We start from the raw sequence: 25,324 nt of genomic DNA on the forward strand, positions 1-25,324 counted from the left end.
GGTGTTTGCCCCAAAAGTCTATACAAAGGGGGCCACATGAGGTGTCATATGAAAGCTTATGTCCTACTGATTGTGTGTGTGCTGCTCCCGTACGTGGGATATCGGCGTGCGGCGCTACGGATACGCGCTCCGCGCTCCTGTACGTGGGATATCGGCGTGCGGCGCTACGGATACGCGCTCCCGTACGTGGGATATCGGCGTGCGGCGCTACGGATACGCGCTCCGCGCTCCCGTACGTGGGATATCTGTGTGCGGCGCTACGGATACGCGCTCCGCGCTCCTGTACGTGGGATATCGGCGTGCGGCGCTACGGATACGTGCTCCGCGCTCCCGTACGTGGGATATCGGCATGCGGCGCTACGGATACGCGCTCCGCGCTCCCGTACGTGGGATATCGGCGTGCGGCGCTACGGATACGCGCTCCGCGCTCCCGTACGTGGGATATCTGTGTGCGGCGCTACGGATACGCGCTCCGCGCTCCTGTACGTGGGATATCGGCGTGCGGCGCTACGGATACGCGCTCCGCGCTCCCGTACGTGGGATATCGGCATGCGGCACTATGGATACGCGCTCCGCGCTCCCGTACGTGGGACATCTGAGTGCGGCGCTACGGATACGTACTCCACGCTCCCGTACGTGGGATATCGGCATGCGGCGCTATGGATACGCGCTCCGCGCTCCCGTACGTGGGATATCTGTGTGTGGTGCTACGGATACGTGCTCCGCGCTCCCGTACGTGGGATATCGGCGTGCGGCACTACGGATACGCGCTCCACGCTCCCGTACGTGGGATATCGGCGTGCGGCGATACGGATACGCGCTCCCGTACGTGGGATATCGGTGTGCGGCGCTACGGATACGCGCTCCCGTACGTGGGATATCGGCGTGCGGCGCTATGGATACGCGCTCCGCGCTCCCGTACGTGGGATATCTGTGTGTGGCGCTACGGATACGTGCTCCGCGCTCCTGTACGTGGGATATCGGCGTGCGGCGCTACGGATACGCGCTCCACGCTCCCGTATGTGGGATATCGGCGTGCGGCGCTATGGATACGCGCTCCGCGCTCCCGTACGTGGGATATCTGTGTGCGGCGCTACGGATACGCGCTCCGCGCTCCCGTACGTGGGATATCTGTGTGTGGCGCTACGGATACGTGCTCCGCGCTCCGCGCTCCCGTACGTGGGATATCGGCGTGCGGCGCTATGGATACGCGCTCCGCGCTCCCGTACGTGGGATATCGTCGTGCGGCGCTATGGATACGCGCTCCCGTACGTGCGATATCTGTGTGTGGTGCTACGGATACGTGCACTGCGCTCACATACCTGCGATATCAGCGTGCGGCACTATGGATACGCGCTCCCGTACGTGCGATATCTGTGTGGCGCTACGGATACGTGCACTGCGCTCACATACCTGCGATATCAGCGTGCGGCGCTATGGATACGCGCTCCCGTACGTGCGATATCTGTGTGTGGCGCTACGGATACGTGCGCTGCGCTCACCTATGTGCGATATCAGCGTGCGGCGCTACGGATACGCGCTCCCGTACGTGCGATATCTGTGTGTGGCGCTGCAGATACGTGCTCTGCGCTCCCGTACGTGGGATATCTGTGTGTGACGCTACAGATACGCGCTCCCGTACGTGCGATATCTGTGTGTGGCGCTACGGATACGCGCTCCGCACTCCCGTACGTGCGATATCTGTGTGCGGCGCTATGGATACGCGCTCCGCGCTCCCATACGTGGGGTATCTGTGTGTGGCGCTATGGATACGCGCTCTGCGCTCCCGTACGTGCGATATCGGCATGCGGCGCTATGGATACGCGCTCCACGCTCCCGTACGTGGGATATCTGTGTGCGGCGCTACGGATACGTGCTCTGTGCTCCCGTACGTGGGATATCTGTGTGTGGCGCTACAGATACGCGCTCCGCGCTCCCGTACGTGGGATATCTGTGTGTGGCGCTACAGATATGCGCTCCGCGCTCCCGTACGTGGGATATCTGTGTGTGGCGCTACGGATACGTGCTCTGTGCTCCCGTACGTGGGATATCTGTGTGTGGCGCTACGGATATGCGCTCCGCACTCCCGTACGTGGGATATCGGCGTGCGGCGCTACAGATACGCGCTCCGTGCTCCCGTACGTGGGATATCTGTGTGTGGCGCTACGGATACGTGCTCTGCGCTCCCGTACGTGGGATATCTGTGTGTGGCGCTACAGATACGCGCTCCGCGCTCCCGTACGTGGGATATCGGCATGCGGCGCTACGGATACGCGCTCTGTGCTCACTCTGGAGGGTTCTGCCGGGGACAGAGCAGTGGGCCAGGACTGTCCAGGCAGTGACTGTGCTAACTGGCACAGCCCCAGGGACAAGAGCTGATGAATTCCTTCATCAAGTAGTTGCTGAACCAACAAGGGGGGGGGGTGCTATTTTAGATTTGGTGAGTAGTGAGGACCTCAGAGATGAAATGGTTGTAGGGGACAACCTTGGCTCGAGTGATCATGAGCTAATTCAGTTCAAATTAAATGGAAGGATAAACAAAAATAAATCTGAGACGAGGGTTTTTTATTTCAAAAGGGCTAACTTTAGTAAATTAAGGAAATTCGTTAGGGAAGTTGTTTGGACTAAAGAAATTATGGATTTTGGGGTGGAAGAGGCCTGGAATTATTTTAAGTTAAAGTTGCAGAAGCTGTCAGAAGCCTGTATCCCAAGAAAAGGGAAAAAATGTATAGGCAGGTGTGTTAGACCAAGCTGGGTGAGCAAGCATCTCAGGGAGGTGATTAAGAAAAAGCAGAAAGCATTAAGGAGTGCAAGATGGGAGGGATCAGTAAAGAAAGCTGCCTTATTGAGGTTAGAGCATGTAGGGACAAAGTGAGAAAGACTAAAAGTCAGGTAGAGTTGGACCTTGCAAAGGGAATTAAAACCAATAGTAAAAGGTTTTATAGCCATATAAATAGGAAAAACACAAAAAAAGAATCATAGAATCATAGAATAATAGGACTGGAAGGGACCTCGAGAGGTCATCGAGTCCAGCCCCCCGCCCTCAAGGCAGGATCAAGCTCCGTCTACACTATCCCTGACAGATGTCTATCTAACCTGTTCTTAAATATCTCCAGAGAGGGAGATTCCACCACCTCCCTTGGCAATTTATTCCAATATTTGACCACCCTGACAGTTAGGAATTTTTTCCTAATGTCCAATCTAAACCTCCCCTGCTGCACTTTAAGCCCATTACTCCTTGTCCTGTCCTCAGAAACCAAGAGGAACAAATTTTCTCCTTCCTCCTTGTGACACCCTTTTAGATATTTGAAAACCGCTATCATGTCCCCCCTTAATCTTCTTTTTTCCAAACTAAACAAGCCCAGTTCATGAAGCCTGGCTTCATAGGTCATGTTCTCTAAACCTTTAATCATTCTTGTCGCTCTTCTCTGTACCCTTTCCAATTTCTCCACATCTTTCTTGAAATGTGGCGCCCAGAACTGGACACAGTACTCCAGCTGAGGCCTAACTAGTGCAGAGTAGAGCGGCAGAATGACTTCACGAGTTTTGCTTACAACACACCTGTTGATACAATCTAGAATCATATTTGCTTTTTTTTGCAGCAGCATCACACTGTTGATTCATATTCAACTTGTGATCCACTATGACCCCTAGATCCCTTTCCGCCATGCTCCTTCCTAGACTGTCGCTTCCCATCTTGTATGTATGGAACTGATTGTTCCTTCCTAAGTGGAGCACTTTGCATTTCTCTTTATTAAACCTCATCCTGTTTACCTCTGACCATTTCTCTAACTTGCTAAGGTCATTTTGAATTATGTCCCTATCCTCCAAAGAAGTTGCAACCCCACCCAGTTTGGTATCATCTGCAAACTTAATAAGCGTACTCTCTATCCCAATATCTACATCATTGATGAAGATATTGAACAGTACGGGTCCCAAAACAGACCCTTGAGGAACTCCACTTGTTATCCCTTTCCAGCAGGATTTAGCACCGTTAACAACAACTCTCTGACTACGGTTATCCAGCCAATTATGCACCCACCTTATCGTGGCCCTATCTAAGTTATATTTGCCTAGTTTATCAATAAGAATATCATGCGAGACCGTATCAAATGCCTTACTAAAGTCTAGGTATATGACATCCACCGCTTCTCCCTTATCCACAAGGCTCGTTATCTTTTCAAAGAAAGCTATCAGATTAGTTTGGCATGACTTGTTCTTCACAAACCCATGCTGGCTATTCCCTATCACTTTATTACTTTCCAAGTGTTTGCATACGATTTCCTTAATTACCTGCTCCATTATCTTCCCTGGGACAGACGTTAAACTGACTGGTCTATAATTTCCTGGGTTGTTCTTATTCCCCTTTTTATAGATGGGCACAATATTTGCCCTTTTCCAGTCTTCTGGAATCTCCCCTGTCTGCCATGATTTTTCAAAGATCATAGCTAAAGGCTCAGATACCTCCTCTATCAGCTCCTTGAGTATCCTGGGATGCATTTCATCAGGACCTGGTGACTTGCTGACATCTAACTTTCCTAAGTGATTTTTAACTTGTTCTTTGTGTATCCTATCTTCTAAACTTACCCTCTCTCTGCTTGTATTCACTACGTTAGGCACACCTCCAGACTTCTCGGTGAAGACCAAAACAAAGAAGTCATTGAGCATCTCCGCCATTTCCAAGTTCCCTGTTACTGCTTCTCCCTCCTCGCTAAGCAGTGGGCCTACCCTGTCCTTGGTCTTCCTCTTGCTTCTAATGTATTTATAAAAGGTCTTCTTGTTTCCCTTTATGCCTGTAGCTAGTTTGATCTCATTTTGTGCCTTTGCCTTTCTAATCTTGCCCCTGCATCCCGTGTTGCTTGCCTATATTCATCCTTTGTTAGTTGTCCTAGTTTCCATTTTTTATATGACTCCTTTTTTATTTTGAGATCGTGCAAGATCTCCTTGTTAAGCCAAGCTGGTCTTTTGCCATATTTTCTATCTTTCCTACACAGCGGAATTGTTTGCTTTTGGGCCCTTAACAACGTCCCTTTGAAATACTTCCAACTCTCCTCAGTTGTTTTTCCCTTCAGTCTTGCTTCCCATGGGACCTTACCTACAAGTTCTCTGAGCTTATCAAAATCTGCCTTCCTGAAATCCATAACCTCAATTGTGGTGGTCTCCCTTCTACCTTTCCTTAAGATCATGAACTCTATTATTTCGTGATCACTGTCCCCTATACTGTCTTCCACTTTCAAGTTCTCAACTAGTTCCTCCCTATTTGTTAAAACAAATAGGGAGTAGGACTGCTATAGGGAAGAAGTAGGACTGCTAATTACTAAGGATGGAGTGCGAGCTGCACAGGGTCCCCCAGCCGACTGGCTCCAGCAGCTCTCCCCCGGAAGCTGGACGGCTGCAGCCGGGGGATACGGACGGGTCACACAGGCCCTGCTGCACGAGTTCGGGATGACCCCTGAGGCGCAGGCCCAAGCTCCAGGAGGCGCAGAAGGGCCCTGAGACCTACACAGACCTGGCCTCCCGCCTGCTGCAAGTGGGGGCTGGGGCCCAGGCCGCAGGGGACCTGGTGACGCTGACACTTCCAAAGCAGCTCTATGAACCGCCCTGCCCCCGACGCGAGCCTGGCTGGAGGAGAGGAAGCCGGAGCACCAGGCCGATACGTGAAGGGGAATCCCACCGACGCCTACCAGGGTTCCCAGACGGGAGGACCCACCACGCCGCCCCCCGGAGGAGCAGCCAGTCCCCGGCCGGCCTGAGGGGACCGTGGGACCTGTGCCCACAGCCCGAGACTTCCCAGGCTGCCCCGGGGTGGGGCGGGCAGGCAGACTCAGCCCAGGCAGCTCCAGCAGGGGACCTGGCGCTCCGGAGGCGGGTCTCTCCGTGTAGCGAGTGGGCAGGGGGCCCCTGCAGAGCGAGAGCCACGTGCCCCTGGAGGTGGATGGCAGGAAGGTGACAGGCTACTGGGACACGGGCAAGGGGGTGGCGCTGGCTCAGCCCGAGCCAATGGCCCCAGACCGCATGGTACCCAACGCCCAGCTGACCTGAGAGGCAAAGATGGGATCCCATTCAAGGTGCCTGTAGCCCGGGGGCTAAGGAGGGCCCCCAAGGAAGTGGGGGTGCACCAGCACCTGCCCGTTAGGGTGCTGAAGGGGGTGACCTAGAGAAGTGACCCAAAGGACCCCACAGTGCTCTGGTCGCTATCCGTAGCCAGAACCAGTGGGCAGCAGACAAGGGGCCCCAGGGGCCAGGCTCAGCAGGGTTGGGACCCCCGGACACAGACAGCAGGGGGGTGGGCGGGAAACAGGCCCCGTCCTCTCCCCGGCCGCTGAATTCCAGGCCAAGGTGCAGGCAGATCCTCCTTGCAGACGCTGAGGGACCAGGCCGGGCTCTGGGGCAGGCTGCCGGGGGAGGTTGGGGTGGGAGCGGGGATTACTGTCCCGCAGTGGCCTGCAGCCTTTTTACGTGCTGCACCACCTGTTCAATGTCAGGGGCAGCCACGCGCCAGCCCATCCCTTCCCCAAGATGCCGCCCTCTCGCTCCCCTCTTGCTGTCCCCCACCCCTTACTCACTCTCGGGGCTGAGACAGGCGGGGCAGGCTCTGGGGTGGGAATGAGGGTTTGGCTGTGGGAAGGGGACGCTGGCGAGGTACGTGGGTTGGGGCCAGGTGGAGGGTTGGGGTACAGGGCAAGCTGCTGGCCTGTGGCTGGGGGGGTGCATGAGGGGCTCAGGAGGGAGGTTGGGAGTACAACGGGCTCAGGACACAGGGGTGCGGATGGGGCAGGAGCGTTGTGGCAGAAGACGGGGGATGTGGGGGAGCAGGACTTTGGGGACCGAGGGGCTCAGGTGTATGATGTTCTCAGGACACAGGGGTGCAGTGTGCAGATGGGGCAGGAGCGTTGTGGCAGAAGACGGGGGATGTGGGGGTGCAGGACTTTGGGGACCGAGGGGCTCAGGTGTATGATGGGCTCAGGACACAGGGGTGCAGTGTGCAGATGGGGCAGGAGCGTTGTGGCAGAAGACGGGGGATGTGGGGGTGCAGGACTTTGGGGACCGAGGGGCTCAGGTGTATGATGGGCTCAGGACACAGGGGTGCAGTGTGCAGATGGGGCAGGAGCGTTGTGGCAGAAGACGGGGGATGTGGGGGTGCAGGACTTTGGGGACCGAGGGGCTCAGGTGTATGATGGGCTCAGGGTTGGGATCTGTGAGGGGTGCAGGGGTGTTATGATGCTGTGGGCAGATGGGGGCTTGCTGGCCAGGCTTCATCTTCAGTAAAAGAGTGTCTCATACAAAATGTTTCCGTATTGTCGTTTTTTATGGCAGGGGTGGGGGACCTGTTGTGGGTCAGGGGTGACTGACCCACAGAAAAATCAGTCAGGACCACACAAGAGAGACTCAAAAAAGCCCAACTGAGACACCTCCCGCCCCTGGCACTCCAGCCCCATGGCGGGGGGATAAGTAGCACTGAGGTTCAAGGCCTCAGGCCAGATTAACTCTTCTGACTTCCACAGCTAGTGGATTTTGTGGGCCCCTCTACACTCTGAGGTGGGGCCAAGATGAGGGACCCAGTGTGCCGGACAGGGCTGCCAGTGAGTGGGATAGGGATGGGGGTACTGAATCTGGGTGGGAGGTAGGGTACAGGGGCAAGCTGGGGGCAGACATCTGGCCAGGAGGGATAGGGCAGGAGCAGGGTGCAGGTGGGGGTCTGACTGGGGAAAAGGTTGATGGTGGGGGTCTGGCGGGGTCTGGCCAGAAGAAGGGAGCAGGGTGATGGTGGGGGGTCTGGCCAGGGGGAGGGGGCGGGAGCAGGGTGCTGGTGGGGATCGGGCCAGAGGCAGGCACCAGTGGGGGGGGGGGGGTCTGGCCAGGGGAGAGGGCAGGAGGAGGGTGCTGGTGGGGATCAGGCCGGGGGGGAGGGCAGGAGGAGGGTGCTGGTGGGGGGTCTGGCCAGGGGAGGGGGCAGGAGGAGGGTGCTGGTGGGGGTCTGGCCAGAGGAGGGGGCAGGAGGAGGGTGCTGGTGGGGGGTCTGGCCAGGGGAGAGGGCAGGAGGAGGGTGCTGGTGGGGGGTCTGGCCAGGGGAGAGGGCAGGAGGAGGGTCTAGCCAGGGGAGAGGGCAGGAGGAGGGTGCTGGTGGGGGGTCTGGCCGGGGGAGGGGGCAGGAGTAGGGTGTTGGTGGGGGGTCTGGCCGGGGTAGAGGGCAGGAGGAGGGTGCTGGTGGGGATCAGGCCGGGGGGGGGGGCAGGGTGCTAGCAGGATCTGGCCAGCGGGAGGGGGCAGGAGCAGGGTGCTCGTGGGGATCATGCCAGAGGCAGGCCGCAAGTGGGGGGGGGGGTTCTGGCCAGGGGAGAGGGCAGGAGGAGGGTGCTGGTGGGGGGTCTGGCCAGGGGAGAGGGCAGGAGGAGGGTGCTGGTGGGGGGTCTGGCCAGGGGAGAGGGCAGGAGGAGGGTGCTGGTGGGGGGTCTGGCCAGGGGAGGGGGCAGGAGGAGGGTGCTGGTGGGGGGGTCTGGCCAGGGGAGGGGGCAGGAGGAGGGTGCTGGTGGGGGGTCTGGCCAGGGGAGGGGGCAGGAGGAGGGTGCTGGTGGGGGGTCTGGCCAGGGGAGGGGGCAGGAGGAGAGTGCTGGTGGGGGGTCTGGCCAGGGGAGAGGGCAGGAGGAGGGTCTGGCCAGGGGAGAGGGCAGGAGGAGGGCGCTGGTGGGGGTCTGGCCAGGGGAGAGGGCAGGAGGAGGGTCTGGCCAGGGGAGAGGGCAGGAGGAGGGTCTGGCCAGGGGAGAGGGCAGGAGGAGGGTCTGGCCAGGGGAGAGGGCAGGAGGAGGGTCTGGCCAGGGGAGAGGGCAGGAGGAGGGTGCTGGTGGGGGGTCTGGCCAGGGGAGAGGGCAGGAGGAGGGTCTGGCCAGGGGAGAGGGCAGGAGGAGGGTCTGGCCAGGGGAGAGGGCAGGAGGAGGGTGCTGGTGGGGGGTCTGGCCAGGGGAGAGGGCAGGAGGAGGGTCTAGCCAGGGGAGAGGGCAGGAGGAGGGTCTAGCCAGGGGAGAGGGCAGGAGGAGGGTGCTGGTGGGGGGTCTGGCCAGGGGAGAGGACAGGAGGAGGGTGCTGGTGGGGGGTCTGGCCAGGGGAGAGGGCAGGAGGAGGGTGCTGGTGGGGGGGGGGTCTGGCCAGGGGAGAGGGCAGGAGGAGGCTGCTGGTGGGGGGGGGGTCTGGCCAGGGGAGAGGGCAGGAGGAGGGTCTGGCCAGGGGAGAGGGCAGGAGGAGGGTCTGGCCAGGGGAGAGGGCAGGAGGAGGGTCTGGCCAGGGGAGAGGGCAGGAGGAGGGTGCTGGTGGGGGGTCTGGCCAGGGGAGAGGGCAGGAGGAGGGTCTAGCCAGGGGAGAGGGCAGGAGGAGGGTGCTGGTGGGGTCTGGCCAGGGGAGAGGGCAGGAGGAGGGTGCTGGTGGGGGGTCTGGCCAGGGGAGAGGGCAGGGGGAGGGTGCTGGTGGGGGGTCTGGCCAGGGGAGAGGGCAGGAGGAGGGTCTGGCCAGGGGAGAGGGCAGGAGGAGGGTCTAGCCAGGGGAGAGGGCAGGAGGAGGGTGCTGGTGGGGGGTCTGGCCAGGGGAGAGGGCAGGAGGAGGGTCTGGCCAGGGGAGAGGGCAGGAGGAGGGTCTGGCCAGGGGAGAGGGCAGGAGGAGGGTCTGGCCAGGGGAGAGGGCAGGAGGAGGGTGCTGGTGGGGGGTCTGGCCAGGGGAGAGGGCAGGAGGAGGGTCTGGCCAGGGGAGAGGGCAGGAGGAGGGTCTGGCCAGGGGAGAGGGCAGGAGGAGGGTCTGGCCAGGGGAGAGGGCAGGAGGAGGGTCTGGCCAGGGGAGAGGGCAGGAGGAGGGTCTGGCCAGGGGAGAGGGCAGGAGGAGGGTCTGGCCAGGGGAGAGGGCAGGAGGAGGGTCTGGCCAGGGGAGAGGGCAGGAGGAGGGTCTGGCCAGGGGAGAGGGCAGGAGGAGGGTGCTGGTGGGGGGTTTGGCCAGGGGAGAGGGCAGGAGGAGGGTCTAGCCAGGGGAGAGGGCAGGAGGAGGGTCTGGCCAGGGGAGAGGGCAGGAGGAGGGTGCTGGTGGGGGGTCTGGCCAGGGGAGAGGGCAGGAGGAGGGTCTAGCCAGGGGAGAGGGCAGGAGGAGGGTCTAGCCAGGGGAGAGGGCAGGAGGAGGGTCTAGCCAGGGGAGAGGGCAGGAGGAGGGTCTAGCCAGGGGAGAGGGCAGGAGGAGGGTCTAGCCAGGGGAGAGGGCAGGAGGAGGGTCTAGCCAGGGGAGAGGGCAGGAGGAGGGTGCTGGTGGGGGGTCTGGCCAGGGGAGAGGGCAGGAGGAGGGTCTAGCCAGGGGAGAGGGCAGGAGGAGGGTGCTGGTGGGGGGTCTGGCCAGGGGAGAGGGCAGGAGGAGGGTCTAGCCAGGGGAGAGGGCAGGAGGAGGGTCTAGCCAGGGGAGAGGGCAGGAGGAGGGTGCTGGTGGGGGGTCTGCCCAGGGGAGAGGGCAGGAGGAGGGTGCTGGTGGGGGGTCTGGCCAGGGGAGAGGGCAGGAGGAGGGTGCTGGTGGGGGGTCTGGCCAGGGGAGAGGGCAGGAGGAGGGTGCTGGTGGGGGGTCTGGCCAGGGGAGAGGGCAGGAGGAGGGTGCTGGTGGGGGGTCTGGCCAGGGGAGAGGGCAGGAGGAGGGTGCTGGTGGGGGGTCTGGCCAGGGGAGAGGGCAGGGGGAGGGTGCTGGTGGGGTCTGGCCAGGGGAGAGGACAGGAAGAGGGTGCTGGTGGGGGGTCTGGCCAGGGGAGAGGGCAGGAGGAGGGTGCTGGTGGGGGGTCTGGCCAGGGGAGAGGGCAGGAGGAGGGTGCTGGTGGGGGGTCTGGCCAGGGGAGAGGGCAGGAGGAGGGTGCTGGTGGGGGGTCTGGCCAGGGGAGAGGGCAGGAGGAGGGTGCTGGTGGGGGGTCTGGCCAGGGGAGAGGGCAGGAGGAGGGTGCTGGTGGGGGGTCTGGCCAGGGGAGAGGGCAGGAGGAGGGTGCTGGTGGGGGGTCTGGCCAGGGGAGAGGGCAGGAGGAGGGTCTAGCCAGGGGAGAGGGCAGGAGGAGGGTCTAGCCAGGGGAGAGGGCAGGAGGAGGGTGCTGGTGGGGTCTGGCCAGGGGAGAGGGCAGGAGGAGGGTGCTGGTGGGGGGTCTGGCCAGGGGAGAGGGCAGGGGGAGGGTGCTGGTGGGGGGTCTGGCCAGGGGAGAGGGCAGGAGGAGGGTCTGGCCAGGGGAGAGGGCAGGAGGAGGGTCTAGCCAGGGGAGAGGGCAGGAGGAGGGTGCTGGTGGGGGGTCTGGCCAGGGGAGAGGGCAGGAGGAGGGTCTGGCCAGGGGAGAGGGCAGGAGGAGGGTCTGGCCAGGGGAGAGGGCAGGAGGAGGGTGCTGGTGGGGGGTCTGGCCAGGGGAGAGGGCAGGAGGAGGGTCTGGCCAGGGGAGAGGGCAGGAGGAGGGTCTGGCCAGGGGAGAGGGCAGGAGGAGGGTCTGGCCAGGGGAGAGGGCAGGAGGAGGGTCTAGCCAGGGGAGAGGGCAGGAGGAGGGTCTGGCCAGGGGAGAGGGCAGGAGGAGGGTGCTGGTGGGGGGTTTGGCCAGGGGAGAGGGCAGGAGGAGGGTCTAGCCAGGGGAGAGGGCAGGAGGAGGGTCTGGCCAGGGGAGAGGGCAGGAGGAGGGTGCTGGTGGGGGGTCTGGCCAGGGGAGAGGGCAGGAGGAGGGTCTAGCCAGGGGAGAGGGCAGGAGGAGGGTCTAGCCAGGGGAGAGGGCAGGAGGAGGGTCTAGCCAGGGGAGAGGGCAGGAGGAGGGTCTAGCCAGGGGAGAGGGCAGGAGGAGGGTCTAGCCAGGGGAGAGGGCAGGAGGAGGGTCTAGCCAGGGGAGAGGGCAGGAGGAGGGTCTAGCCAGGGGAGAGGGCAGGAGGAGGGTGCTGGTGGGGGGTCTGGCCAGGGGAGAGGGCAGGAGGAGGGTGCTGGTGGGGGGTCTGGCCAGGGGAGAGGGCAGGAGGAGGGTGCTGGTGGGGTCTGGCCAGGGGAGAGGGCAGGAGGAGGGTGCTGGTGGGGGGTCTGGCCAGGGGAGAGGGCAGGAGGAGGGTGCTGGTGGGGTCTGGCCAGGGGAGAGGGCAGGAGGAGGGTGCTGGTGGGGGGTCTGGCCAGGGGAGAGGGCAGGAGGAGGGTGCTGGTGGGGGGTCTGGCCAGGGGAGAGGGCAGGGGGAGGGTGCTGGTGGGGTCTGGCCAGGGGAGAGGACAGGAAGAGGGTGCTGGTGGGGGGTCTGGCCAGGGGAGAGGGCAGGAGGAGGGTGCTGGTGGGGGGTCTGGCCAGGGGAGAGGGCAGGAGGAGGGTGCTGGTGGGGGGTCTGGCCAGGGGAGAGGGCAGGAGGAGGGTGCTGGTGGGGGGTCTGGCCAGGGGAGAGGGCAGGAGGAGGGTGCTGGTGGGGGGTCTGGCCAGGGGAGAGGGCAGGAGGAGGGTGCTGGTGGGGGGTCTGGCCAGGGGAGAGGGCAGGAGGAGGGTGCTGGTGGGGGGTCTGGCCAGGGGAGAGGGCAGGAGGAGGGTGCTGGTGGGGTCTGGCCAGGGGAGAGGGCAGGAGGAGGGTCTAGCCAGGGGAGAGGACAGGAGGAGGGTGCTGGTGGGGGGTCTGGCCAGGGGAGAGGACAGGAGGAGGGTGCTGGTGGGGGGTCTGGCCAGGGGAGAGGACAGGAGGAGGGTGCTGGTGGGGGGTCTGGCCAGGGGAGAGGACAGGAGGAGGGTGCTGGTGGGGGGTCTGGCGAGGGGAGAGGGCAGGAGGAGGGTGCTGGTGGGGGGTCTGGCCAGGGGAGAGGACAGGAGGAGGGTGCTGGTGGGGGGTCTGGCGAGGGGAGAGGGCAGGAGGAGGGTGCTGGTGGGGGGTCTGGCCAGGGGAGAGGACAGGAGGAGGGTGCTGGTGGGGTCTGGCCAGGGGAGAGGACAGGAGGAGGGTGCTGGTGGGGGGTCTGGCCAGGGGAGAGGACAGGAGGAGGGTGCTGGTGGGGGGTCTGGCCAGGGGAGAGGGCAGGAGGAGGGTTTAGCCAGGGGAGAGGGCAGGAGGAGGGTGCTGGTGGGGTCTGGCCAGGGGAGAGGACAGGAGGAGGGTGCTGGTGGGGGGTCTGGCCAGGGGAGAGGACAGGAGGAGGGTGCTGGTGGGGGGTCTGGCCAGGGGAGAGGACAGGAGGAGGGTCTAGCCAGGGGAGAGGACAGGAGGAGGGTCTAGCCAGGGGAGAGGGCAGGAGGAGGGTCTAGCCAGGGGAGAGGGCAGGAGGAGGGTCTAGCCAGGGGAGAGGGCAGGAGGAGGGTGCTGGTGGGGTCTGGCCAGGGGAGAGGGCAGGAGGAGGGTGCTGGTGGGGGGTCTGGCCAGGGGAGAGGGCAGGGGGAGGGTGCTGGTGGGGGGTCTGGCCAGGGGAGAGGGCAGGAGGAGGGTCTAGCCAGGGGAGAGGGCAGGAGGAGGGTCTAGCCAGGGGAGAGGGCAGGAGGAGGGTGCTGGTGGGGGGTCTGGCCAGGGGAGAGGGCAGGAGGAGGGTGCTGGTGGGGGGTCTGGCCAGGGGAGAGGGCAGGAGGAGGGTCTGGCCAGGGGAGAGGGCAGGAGGAGGGTCTGGCCAGGGGAGAGGGCAGGAGGAGGGTCTGGCCAGGGGAGAGGGCAGGAGGAGGGTGCTGGTGGGGGGTCTGGCCAGGGGAGAGGGCAGGAGGAGGGTGCTGGTGGGGGGTCTGGCCAGGGGAGAGGGCAGGAGGAGGGTGCTGGTGGGGGGTCTGGCCAGGGGAGAGGACAGGAGGAGGGTGCTGGTGGGGGGTCTGGCCAGGGGAGAGGGCAGGAGGAGGGTGCTGGTGGGGGGTCTGGCCAGGGGAGAGGGCAGGGGGAGGGTGCTGGTGGGGTCTGGCCAGGGGAGAGGGCAGGGGGAGGGTGCTGGTGGGGTCTGGCCAGGGGAGAGGGCAGGAGGAGGGTGCTGGTGGGGGGTCTGGCCAGGGGAGAGGGCAGGAGGAGGGTGCTGGTGGGGGGTCTGGCCAGGGGAGAGGGCAGGAGGAGGGTGCTGGTGGGGGGTCTGGCCAGGGGGAGGGTGCTGGTGGGGGGTCTGGCCAGGGGAGAGGGCAGGAGGAGGGTGCTGGTGGGGGGTCTGGCCAGGGGGAGGGTGCTGGTGGGGGGTCTGGCCAGGGGAGAGGGCAGGAGGAGGGTGCTGGTGGGGGGTCTGGCCAGGGGGAGGGTGCTGGTGGGGGGTCTGGCCAGGGGAGAGGGCAGGGGGAGGGTGCTGGTGGGGGGTCTGGCCAGGGGAGAGGGCAGGAGGAGGGTGCTGGTGGGGGGTCTGGCCAGGGGGAGGGTGCTGGTGGGGGGTCTGGCCAGGGGAGAGGGCAGGAGGAGGGTGCTGGTGGGGGGTCTGGCCAGGGGGAGGGTGCTGGTGGGGGGTCTGGCCAGGGGAGAGGGCAGGAGGAGGGTGCTGGTGGGGGGTCTGGCCAGGGGAGAGGGCAGGGGGAGGGTGCTGGTGGGGTCTGGCCAGGGGAGAGGACAGGAGGAGGGTGCTGGTGGGGGGTCTGGCCAGGGGAGAGGGCAGGGGGAGGGTGCTGGTGGGGTCTGGCCAGGGGAGAGGGCAGGGGGAGGGTGCTGGTGGGGTCTGGCCAGGGGAGAGGGCAGGGGGAGGGTGCTGGTGGGGATTGGGCGAGGGGAGGGGGGCAGGGGCAGCTCGGCTGGTACCTGAGGGCCTCCAAGGACGAGGGTCTCTGGGGCAGGATCTGTGGGCAGCACTGCATGAAGCACATTTGCTGCTCCGGATCTTGCACTGCCACCTCAGCCGCCCCCTCCCCGGAGCCGGGGGAAGGAAGGAAAGACCAGGGCGTGTGTGGGGTGCGGGGGAGGGGAGTCCTGAAATGCTCCATCTGGCGGGAGGGAGGTTGTAGCGCCAGCGCGGGCGGGGCTGGGAAACCGACTGACTGGCCATGCCCTGGGATCGACTGCTGGTTGGTGACCATGGCCGTACCGGGAACGGCTCCCCCGGGAAGGTGCGGTCGTGGGGGGCCCAGCGGCAGCTGGTGGTTCCCCAAAGGTATCGCCACAGGCTGCTGACCTGGCCCACGACGTCCCGTTGTCGGGACACCGGCGGGAGCTGCTGTACAACGTTCCCTGGCCGGGGATCTTTGCGCCGCGCAGCGGCACTGCCAGGCCTGCGGCTCCTGCCAGCGGGTGGGGAAAGCCCGAGACAGGAGGAAAGCTGCCATGGGGCCCTGCCCATCCTAGAGGAGGGCGGCGATGGGTCCAGCGGGGCCCCTCAGCAAGGCCCGGACGGGAAGACAGACGTCCTGGTGGTGGTGGATTTCGCTACTCGCCACCCCAGGGCCACCCCTGCCCTCTAGCGAGGCAGACGCTGCTGGCCCTTTTCAGCAGGGGGGTTCCCCAGGAGTCCTCACGGACCAGGGGTCCCCCTTCATGTCGGCGCCGCCCCGGTGCTTGGGAGAAGTGCGGGGTCCGGCTCGCCTGGGCCTCAGGACGTGAGAGGCTGCACATGCTTCCCCAGAGAGTCATGCCCAGCCGCCCCCTCCTCAGCCCTGGGCACAGCACTGGGAACACGCACCCGACTTATTCCAGCACGGCAGAATGCCATACCCCACCCCCAGGCACACGGAGTGAACAGTCCGAATGCAGGCCCCACCACGTCACATGCTGTGCAGGGAGGTCCCAGGCTAACCATGCGCTGTGGCGGATTCACCCCTTTCCATGGTGCAGAGCACCCCTGGTCCCCAAGCTGTGTGGCCAGACACCCCCTCTCCCTACTCGAGGTGCGCTGCCCTGCCCCCCACTCCTCCAGCAGCTAGTCAGCCCAGCGACGCCCCCAGGGCCTGCACCAGCCCCATGGAGGAAGGAGCGGGCAGAGGCGAGGCCAGGCAGCCAGGGAGCGAAGGCCCAAGGGGAGCTGCAGTCCGGGGCACACGAGGGGGGAGCAGGGGACACGTTGGCTTGGCCAACCCTCAGGGCCAGGGGCACGCTGCACCGGGGCCAGTGGGGGCGCTGACGAGGCTCCCCAGGCCCAGGGACACCCGGGGGCACAGCAGGGCCCCCACCCAGACCCCATACCTTTGACAGAGCTGCTGGGGATGATCCCCTCGGCGGTGCCCCCGTAGCCCCCCGACACAATGCTGGTCTCGTTCAGGTTGGGCCCCGACACCATCACCTGCTGCAGGTCCTGAAACAGACAAGGGCAGAGACTCGGGGTCAGGCACATCCCTGCACCTGGCAGCCAGCCCCAAGGACGGCCTGGCCCGCTCCCCGGGGCCCCAGCTCCACCGGCCAACGCAGGCTGAAGAGGGATTCTACTGCTGCCCCCTTCCTCCCCCCCCGCGACAGCAATCCCCACACAACCCGCCCGCAGGGAACGAAGCCGGGTGACAGGGCCGGGGGGCTGGAACAGAGCAGCTCTGAGCTCCGGCCCGGAGCTCTCAGCCGGCAGGGGCCCAGCCGGGCAGGAGGGGCCCGAGGGGCGACCCCGCCGGGGGGAAGGGCTCTCAGCCGAGAGGGGCCCAGCCGGGCAGGAGGGGCCCGAGGGGCGACCCCGCCGGGGGGAAGGGCTCTCAGCCGGCAGGGGCCCAGCCGGGCAGGAGGGGCCCGAGGGGCGACCCCGCCGGGGGAAGGGCTCTCAGCCGAGAGGGGCCCAGCCGGGCAGGAGGGGCCCGAGGGGCGACCCCGCCGGGGGGAAGGGCTCTCAGCCGAGAGGGGCCCAGCCGGGCAGGAGGGGCCCGAGGGGCGACCCCGCCGGGGGGAAGGGCTCTCAGCCGAGAGGGGCCCAGCCGGGCAGGAGGGGCCCGAGGGGCGACCCCGCCGGGGGGAAGGGCTCTCAGCCGGCAGGGGCCCAGCCGGGCAGGAGGGGCCCGAGGGGCGACCCCGCCGGGGGGGAAGGGCTCTCAGCCGGCAGGGGCCCAGCCGGGCAGGAGGGGCCCGAGGGGCGACCCCGCCGGGGGGAAGGGCTCTCAGCCGGCAGGGGCCCAGCCGGGCAGGAGGGGCCCGAGGGGCGACCCCGCCGGGGGGAAGGGCTCTCAGCCGAGAGGGGCCCAGCCGGGCAGGAGGGGCCCGAGGGGCGACCCCGCCGGGGGGAAGGGCTCTCAGCCGAGAGGGGCCCAGCCGGGCAGGAGGGGCCCGAGGGGCGACCCCGCCGGGGGGAAGGGCTCTCAGCCGGCAGGGGCCCAGCCGGGCAGGAGGGGCCCGAGGGGCGACCCCGCCGGGGGGAAGGGCTCTCAGCCGGCAGGGGCCCAGCCGGGCAGGAGGGGCCCGAGGGGCGACCCCGCCGGGGGGAAGGGCTCTCAGCCGGCAGGGGCCCAGCCGGGCAGGAGGGGCCCGAGGGGCGACCCCGCCGGGGGGAAGGGCTCTCAGCCGAGAGGGGCCCAGCCAGGCAGGAGGGGCCCGAGGGGCGACCCCGCCGGGGGGAAGGGCTCTCAGCCGAGAGGGGCCCAGCCGGGCAGGAGGGGCCCGAGGGGCGACCCCGCCGGGGGGGAAGGGCTCTCAGCCGAGAGGGGCCCAGCCGGGCAGGAGGGGCCCGAGGGGCGACCCCGCCGGGGGGAAGGGCTCTCAGCCGGCAGGGGCCCAGCCGGGCAGGAGGGGCCCGAGGGGCGACCCCGCCGGGGGGAAGGGCTCTCAGCCGAGAGGGGCCCAGCCGGGCAGGAGGGGCCCGAGGGGCGACCCCGCCGGGGGGGAAGGGCTCTCAGCCGAGAGGGGCCCAGCCGGGCAGGAGGGGCCCGAGGGGCGACCCCGCCGGGGGGAAGGGCTCTCAGCCGAGAGGGGCCCAGCCGGGCAGGAGGGGCCCGAGGGGCGACCCCGCCGGGGGGAAGGGCTCTCAGCCGAGAGGGGCCCAGCCGGGCAGGAGGGGCCCGAGGGGCGACCCCGCCGGGGGGAAGGGCTCTCAGCCGAGAGGGGCCCAGCCGGGCAGGAGGGGCCCGAGGGGCGACCCCGCCGGGGGGAAGGGCTCTCAGCCGAGAGGGGCCCAGCCGGGCAGGAGGGGCCCGAGGGGCGACCCCGCCGGGGGGAAGGGCTCTCAGCCGGCAGGGGCCCAGCCGGGCAGGAGGGGCCCGAGGGGCGACCCCGCCGGGGGGAAGGGCTCTCAGCCGGCAGGGGCCCAGCCGGGCAGGAGGGGCCCGAGGGGCGACCCCGCCGGGGGAAGGGCTCTCAGCCGGCAGGGGCCCAGCCGGGCAGGAGGGGCCCGAGGGGCGACCCCGCCGGGGGGAAGGGCTCTCAGCCGGCAGGGGCCCAGCCGGGCAGGAGGGGCCCGAGGGGCGACCCCGCCGGGGGGAAGGGCTCTCAGCCGAGAGGGGCCCAGCCGGGCAGGAGGGGCCCGAGGGGCGACCCCGCCGGGGGGAAGGGCTCTCAGCCGAGAGGGGCCCAGCCGGGCAGGAGGGGCCCGAGGGGCGACCCCGCCGGGGGGAAGGGCTCTCAGCCGGCAGGGGCCCAGCCGGGCAGGAGGGGCCCGAGGGGCGGCCCCGCCGGGGGGAAGGGCTCTCAGCCGGCAGGGGCCCAGCCGGGCAGGAGGGGCCCGAGGGGCGACCCCGCCGGGGGGAAGGGCTCTCAGCCGGCAGGGGCCCAGCCGGGCAGGAGGGGCCCGAGGGGCGACCCCGCCGGGGGGAAGGGCTCTCAGCCGGCAGGGGCCCAGCCGGGCAGGAGGGGCCCGAGGGGCGACCCCGCCGGGGGGAAGGGCTCTCAGCCGAGAGGGGCCCAGCCGGGCAGGAGGGGCCCGAGGGGCGACCCCGCCGGGGGGAAGGGCTCTCAGCCGGCAGGGGCCCAGCCGGGCAGGAGGGGCCCGAGGGGCGTCCCCGCCGGGGGGAAGGGCTCTCAGCCGGCAGGGGCCTAGCCGGGCAGGAGGGGCCCGAGGGGCGACCCCGCCGGGGGGAAGGGCTCTCAGCCGAGAGGGGCCCAGCCGGGCAGGAGGGGCCCGAGGGGCGACCCCGCCGGGGGGAAGGGCTCTCAGCCGAGAGGGGCCCAGCCGGGCAGGAGGGGCCCGAGGGGCGACCCCGCCGGGGGGAAGGGCTCTCAGCCGAGAGGGGCCCAGCCGGGCAGGAGGGGCCCGAGGGGCGACCCCGCCGGGGGGAAGGGCTCTCAGCCGGCAGGGGCCCAGCCGGGCAGGAGGGGCCCGAGGGGCGACCCCGCCGGGGGGAAGGGCTCTCAGCCGAGAGGGGCCCAGCCGGGCAGGAGGGGCCCGAGGGGCGACCCCGCCGGGGGGAAGGGCTCTCAGCCGAGAGGGGCCCAGCCGGGCAGGAGGGGCCCGAGGGGCGACCCCGCCGGGGGGAAGGGCTCTCAGCCGAGAGGGGCCCAGCCGGGCAGGAGGGGCCCGAGGGGCGACCCCGCCGGGGGGAAGGGCTCTCAGCCGGCAGGGGCAGAGCACGGCGGGCAGGTGGGCGACGTTCAACGGGCCGACTCCCGATGCACTTGCCCCCAGGGAGCGCCCCCATTAGGCCAGTGCCAGGCAGGCCTTGGGGCCCAGATGGGCACAGACCAGGCTCCGCTGGGCATCAGCGCAAGGGCTGATGTAGGCCTCAGTGCGGGACAGATCCCCAAATCGGCCCCCTATGCTCAGTGGTGGGAACCCCCCTCCGTCCAAGGCAAATTCCCGCGGGCTCGGCCCACCCGCCGGCTGCTTGGAAGGCTGGTCTGCACGTCCCGAGTGTGCTGCTGAGGGGCTCTCTGGCCTGGCCTTCCCGCGCACGCGCCTGCCCTCGCCCCACGGCCCAGCAGCTAAGCGAGGCTTTTGGCAGCCGTCCCCTCCGCTCTGCAGAGGTGCAGCCATTTCCCTCGTGTCCAGGGAGGGTGCCTGCGGGTCTCCCCCTCCGCCATGGGCCTGGCGTCGCTCCGGCCACTTCCATCCCGCGGGACGGAGCCTGGGCTCCAGCTGGACCTAAGACACATTCCCACTTCCCTGGTGGGGTCTCCCAACGACTGCTCTGCAGCTCTTCTGAGGCGAGAGCCAAGCCCCGCGCCCGAATCCCCCGCTGCTCAGAGCTGTGCGCAGCCCAGAGCCTGGCCAACACGCAAAAGCTAACGGGGCAGTCGACAGGCTGGTCTGCTAGGTGCTGCCCCCGTCGAAGCCTGTCAGAGGCAGCAGGGCTGGGGAGAAGAGGCAGCGCTGTGTGGAGCCTGATGCCGGGCTGCAGGTGGCGTTTCAAAGCAGCAGCGCCACATGGAACCCGGGGTCAGCAGGGGAGACCTCCGGCTCCACACAGCGCTGCCGCTTTGAAATGCCACAGGGGGCCGTGGGGGACTGCTGGGCATCGGTGGGTGCTGCTGCAGCTGCCGGCACATGGGCTAGGGCTGCCCCTTCAGACCCTGAGCCCAGGGTACAGCACAAAGCCCAGAGGAGGGACGGGCCGTTCGGCTGCTGGTGGGTCAGTCTTGGCCAGCCCCCCAGCTGCTCTCAACTGAGTAGATCTGGCTCCTGCACGGACAAGCAGTCCTATGCTGTGGCTTGGCACCCGCCACCCCTCCCCTCTGACCTGCCGGCTGGACGCGGCGGGGGCGGGGCTGGGCTGCAGGAGCCTGTCCCCAGGAGCCTGGTCAGACTGCGCAGTCTGGGGTCACGGGGCTCAGAGAAAAGAGGGGCTGCCCCAGAGTCCTGCCTGGCCACCTCTGAGACACGGTGACACTGCCCCGCCCCCCCAAGGCCGTGCATTCACCCCAATCTCACTACCTTGGCCAGCCCCTCCCCTCCGCCCGACACGCCCCCAGCCCAGCCCCTCCCCTCCCCTCGGCACAACACCTCTCACCCCAACACGCCCTCCCGCCTGGCACCTCCTACCTCCAGGCTCCTGCAGTCTGGAGCTACCCCCCAATGTGATCATCTAACCTGCCCCCCCCCCAAGGTACCCCTAAGTGCCATCAGTGCCCATCTGCGTACCTGTTCCAGGCCATCGTCCTCCGGCAGGCTGCCTGTATCTCCACGGCCGTTGATGGGGATCTCCATGGTGGCCGCTTTACTCATGAGCCCGTCTGTCATCTTCAGGGCCTGGGAAAAAGGGGTGCTAAGATGCCAGCAGCCTGTGTGTGGCCTCACTCTCTGGAGATCGTTCCCCTGGCTGCTCCCAAGGCTGTGTCAGCTGGACATCCCAACAGCACCCATCCCCTGGATACTGGCCCCTGAAAGCAGCCAGAAGCACCCCGGGGCTCAGCCCTAACGGCACCCACAGGGATGGGCACCGATTTATCCCCCCTCCTGGATACCCACCCTTGAGAGCAGCCATCTGCACCAATAAGATCAGAGCGGCCATGCTGGGTCGGACCAAAGGCCCATCCAGCCCAGTGTCTGTCGGCTCACAGTGGCCAGCGCCAGGTGCCCCAGAGGGAGTGAACAGAGCAGGGAATTGTCCAGTGATCCCTCCCCCGTCGCCCATTCCCAGCCTGCTCGCTGTTCTTCAAACTCCTTTATGGCTCCTCTTAGTATATTTTTACACTTCATTTGACAATGTTTATGCTCCTATTTTCCTCACCAGGATTTAACTTCCACTTTTTAAACGATGCCTTTTTATTTCTCAGTTCTTCTATGACCTGCTTGTGAAGCCCACGGTGGCACTTTTTTTGGTTCTCTTACTGTGCTTTTTAATTTGGGGGCTACATCAGAGTTGGGCCTCTCTTATGGTGTCTTTGAACAATGTCCTTGCAGCTTGCAGGGATTTTACTTTTGTCACTGGACTTTTTAATTTCTGTTTAACTAACCTCCACGTTTGTGTGCAGTTCCCCTTCTTGAAACGAAATGTCACAGTGTTGGGCTGCTGAGGTGTTCTTCCCACCACAGGAATATGACATTTTATTACATTATGGTCACTATTTCCAAGCGGTCCAGTTACATTTACTTCTTGGACCAGATCCTGCGCTCCACTCAGGACTAAATCAAGAACAACCCGTCCCCTTGTGGGTTCCAGAACCAGCTACTCCAAGAAGTAGCCATATAACGTATCAAGAAATGGTATTTTTGCATCCCGTCCTCAGATGACGTGTACCCAGTTAATATGGGGATAGTTGAAATCCCCCATGATTATTGAGCTTTTTAATTTGATAGCCTCTCTAATCTCCCTTAGCATTCCACAACCTGTTCTGTCCTTCCAATATATTTTGTACCCTGGTATGACTGTGTCCCATTGATTGTCCTCATTCCACCAAGTTTCCGTGTTGCCTATTACATCAATGTCCTCCTTTAAAGTTAGGCACTCCAGTTCAACCATTTTACTATTTAGACTTCTAGCATTTGTGTATAAGCGCTTTCATAATTTGTCACTATTTGTCTGTCTGCCATTTCCTGATGTGTTAACTCTCTTCATTTGATTGTGTCTCCTCTGATCTGACCCAAAATTCCATCCTCTCATCCTGACTAGAACTTACAGCATCTAATGACATGAGAAGTCATTCTTCCGCGCTACTCTGCGCTGGTCAGGCCTCAATTGGAGTATTGTGTCCAGTTCTGGGCACCGCATTTCAAGACAGATGTGGAGAAATTGGAGAGGGTCCAGAGAAGAGCAACAAGAATGTTGAAAGGTCTAGAGAACATGACCTATGAGGGAAGGCTGCAGGAATTGGGTTTGTTTAGTTTAGAAAAGAGAAGACTGAGGGGGGACATGATAGCAGTTTTCAGGTATCTAAAAGGGTGTCATAAGGAGGAGGGAGAAAAATTGTTCATCTTGGCCTCTGGGGATAGAACAAGAAGCAATGGGCTTAAACTGCAGCAGGGGAGGTTTAGGTTGGACATTAGGAAAAAGTTCCTGTCAGGGTGGTCAAACACCAGGGAGGTTGTGGAATCCCCATCTCTGGGGATATTTAAGAGCAGGTTAGATAAATGTCTATCAGGGATGGTCTAGACAGTATTTGGTCCTGCCATGAAGGCAGAGGACTGGACTCGATGACTCTCGAGGTCCCTTCCAGTCCTAGTATTCTATGATCTCTATTAATAGACCCTGCCCTAAGAGATGTGTCTGTCTGATCCACGTGCTCCTTTGCACCTGTCGGCTTTTCCCATTAAATGCCAGCAGTTTGGTTCCATTTTGGTTTAGGTGGAGCCCATCCTTCCTGTCTAGGCTCCCCCTCTCCCAAAAGTTTCCCTAGTTCGTAATAAATCTAAACCCCTCCTCCCTACACCATCGTCTCATCCCCGCATTGAGATTCTGAAGCTCCGCCTGCCTACCTGGCCCTGCGCGTGGAACTGGAAGCGTTTCTGAGAACACCCCCATAGAGCTTCTGGATTTCAGTCTCTTTCCTAGCAGCCTAAATTTGTCCTCCAGAACCTCTCTCCCACCCTTGCCTATGTCAATGGTACCTACATGTACCACGACCACTGGCTGCTCCCCAGCACTACACATAAGTCTGTCTAGATGCCTCGAGAGATCCACAACCTTGGCACCAGGCAGGCAAGTGACCATCCGGTTCTCACAGTCATCGCAAACCCAGCTCTCAATGTTTCTAACGATCAAATCCCCCATTACTAACACCTGCCTCTTCCTACTGATGGGAGTTCCCTCCCCAGAGAGGCAGCCTTGATGCGGGAGGAGACCCCACATCCTCTGGAAGAAGGGTCCCAATTATGGGATAGTTCCCCTCTGTTCCAGTTGACTCTTCTCCCTCCTTAGCAGCACAGGGGCTGCCTGACTGGAGGTAGGAGCTCAGTCCCAATGCATCCCAGAGACTGGCACTGATTTATACCCCTGGATCCCGGCCCCCCAAAGCAGCCTGGGCACACGCTATCCAAGCAAGGGCCAGCCCGACGTTGCTCTTGGTGCCAGCAAGGCCTGCAGCACATGGGTCTCAGGTGTTCCAGCACTAGCAGCTCCCAGCCTCCCTCCTCCGTCAGCTCCAGGCCTCCCGAGTGCGGGGCACCTCCACAGCAGAGCGACAGCAACAAACATGCCCCAGGTTCCCTCCCTCCTCCCCGGAGGCCTCTGCTCAGGAGCCTGCTCCTGGCCCCCCTTGGCTGCCTGCACCTGCCAGCCTGGCCGAGAACAATGGGCCCTGTATACGTGGCACCAGGAGTCAGCCGCTGCCAGAGCCTCCCAAGCCTGCTCTGCCTCCCCAGCACACCCAGGGCAGCGCAGGCCAAAGCCCATAGACCCACCCTGCTCTTCCACTCTTGGCCAAAGCAGGCCCTGGGAGCCAAGGGGCCCGCAGGCCTTGCTGGCTAGAGGCAGCGTCGCAGCAGGGGTTCAGGGACACACACCAGGCTCATAGGAGACGCAGTGGTGCGGCTGTGGGTGTCTTCACTCCCTGCGGCATTGACGGGCAGAGACCGAATCAGGGGGCTCCGTTGGTCGCGCCTAGTTCACAAAGAACATAGCTGAAGCCGACCTCAGGTCTGCTGACTGGGGGATCTTCACAGTGGGAAATCGACGGCCGGGCCTTCTCCCACTGACCCCAGCAGGAAGCAGACCTAAGAACGCTGCGTTAGTCACGTAGCAATGTTGTGTACCTTGGGTGGACAGCCCGCGGCGGCAGAGACAAGGCCTCTGACTCAGCCCAGAGGGCAGCCGTATGACCCAAGAGCACAGCTGAAAACTTTGAGTTCCCCTGCACCCCACCCCGATCCCTGAGCTGTGTCCTGCCCGGGCACCGGGCTGCCCACCCTCCAGAGACCATGGCTCAGCCAGACCCACGTTGCCTAGGGTGGTCTCAGCCCCGCGTCCTCAAGCAACTCCCCTGGGTACCGCTTCCCTGAGGTGAAGCCGCACCCAGATGCTGGGACCTTCCTGGATCCGACTCAGCTCTGTGCTAGTGAGTTCCACAGGCCCATTCTGCGCTGGGAAAAGAAATCTCCCCTTTGCTCCCTGCCATTTGCAGTCACTCAGACCACGCCAGCCACCGCAGAGCAGGCCGTGTGGAACGGGCAGCCCCAAGAAGCATCTGTTGCCCTGCAGCACAGGTGGAGGGATCGCTCCCCTTGGGGCAGCAGCAGTCTGCCTCACGCCATCTCCTGAGCTCGGCAGCAGGGGGGAGGGTGCGGGACACACCTGGGCCCGGCAGCTGAGCGGCTCCTGGCCCATTGCCACCAGGCACGTGCCCCGTGCCCTGCAGCAGAAGCTAGGAGAGCTCGTGCCACAGAAGGGACCCTGCTTCATGGGCAGGAGCCATTCTGCAGCAAGCTTCTGCCTCTAGAGTAAGGGGCCCCTCCAGCCTGCCCGCCTGCTACAGAAAACCATGCTAGAGGGACCCCCCAGCACTGGCAGGCCCCTGCCCGGGCACGGCACTCTGCCTGACAAACCCTGGGCCCAGCGAGCGCCCGGCTGGGCAGGGCCCCACCGTGGACACGCTGAGCCCTCCTGCGCAGAGCAGGGAGCTATGGGCAGACTAGGCTGGGAAAACACCTGAGCCGGAGCAGCTGGCCCAGGCAGCCCAACCGGTCAGTGCACATT

General features: G+C 64.9%; 1 protein-coding gene across 7 annotated transcripts in view; it reads right to left on the reverse strand.

Moving 5' to 3' along the window:
• ARFIP2 (ARF interacting protein 2) overlaps nucleotides 1–25,324 on the reverse strand; it is a 46,409-nt gene that overhangs the window by 19,270 nt on the left and 1,815 nt on the right. For 2 of the 7 annotated variants that reach the window (XM_089775862.1, XM_089775860.1), the window contains 3 exons: nucleotides 24,136–24,232; nucleotides 20,836–20,943; nucleotides 16,041–16,149 (listed from right to left, as the gene is read on the reverse strand). In XM_089775862.1, the coding sequence (XP_089631988.1) occupies nucleotides 16,041–16,149; nucleotides 20,836–20,943; nucleotides 24,136–24,144 (226 nt within the window). In that variant the 5' untranslated portion in view covers nucleotides 24,145–24,232. Of the gene's footprint in view, nucleotides 1–16,040; nucleotides 16,150–20,835; nucleotides 20,944–24,033; nucleotides 24,346–25,324 lie in introns of those variants that run through there. The other 5 variants (XM_089775864.1, XM_089775866.1, XM_089775863.1 and 2 more) reach the window with 5 other exon arrangements.

This window comes from Pelodiscus sinensis, chromosome 1 (assembly GCF_052426305.1).
Source record: "Pelodiscus sinensis isolate ZL-2025 chromosome 1, ASM5242630v1, whole genome shotgun sequence".
In the NCBI taxonomy this organism is placed as follows: Eukaryota; Metazoa; Chordata; order Testudines; family Trionychidae; genus Pelodiscus; species Pelodiscus sinensis.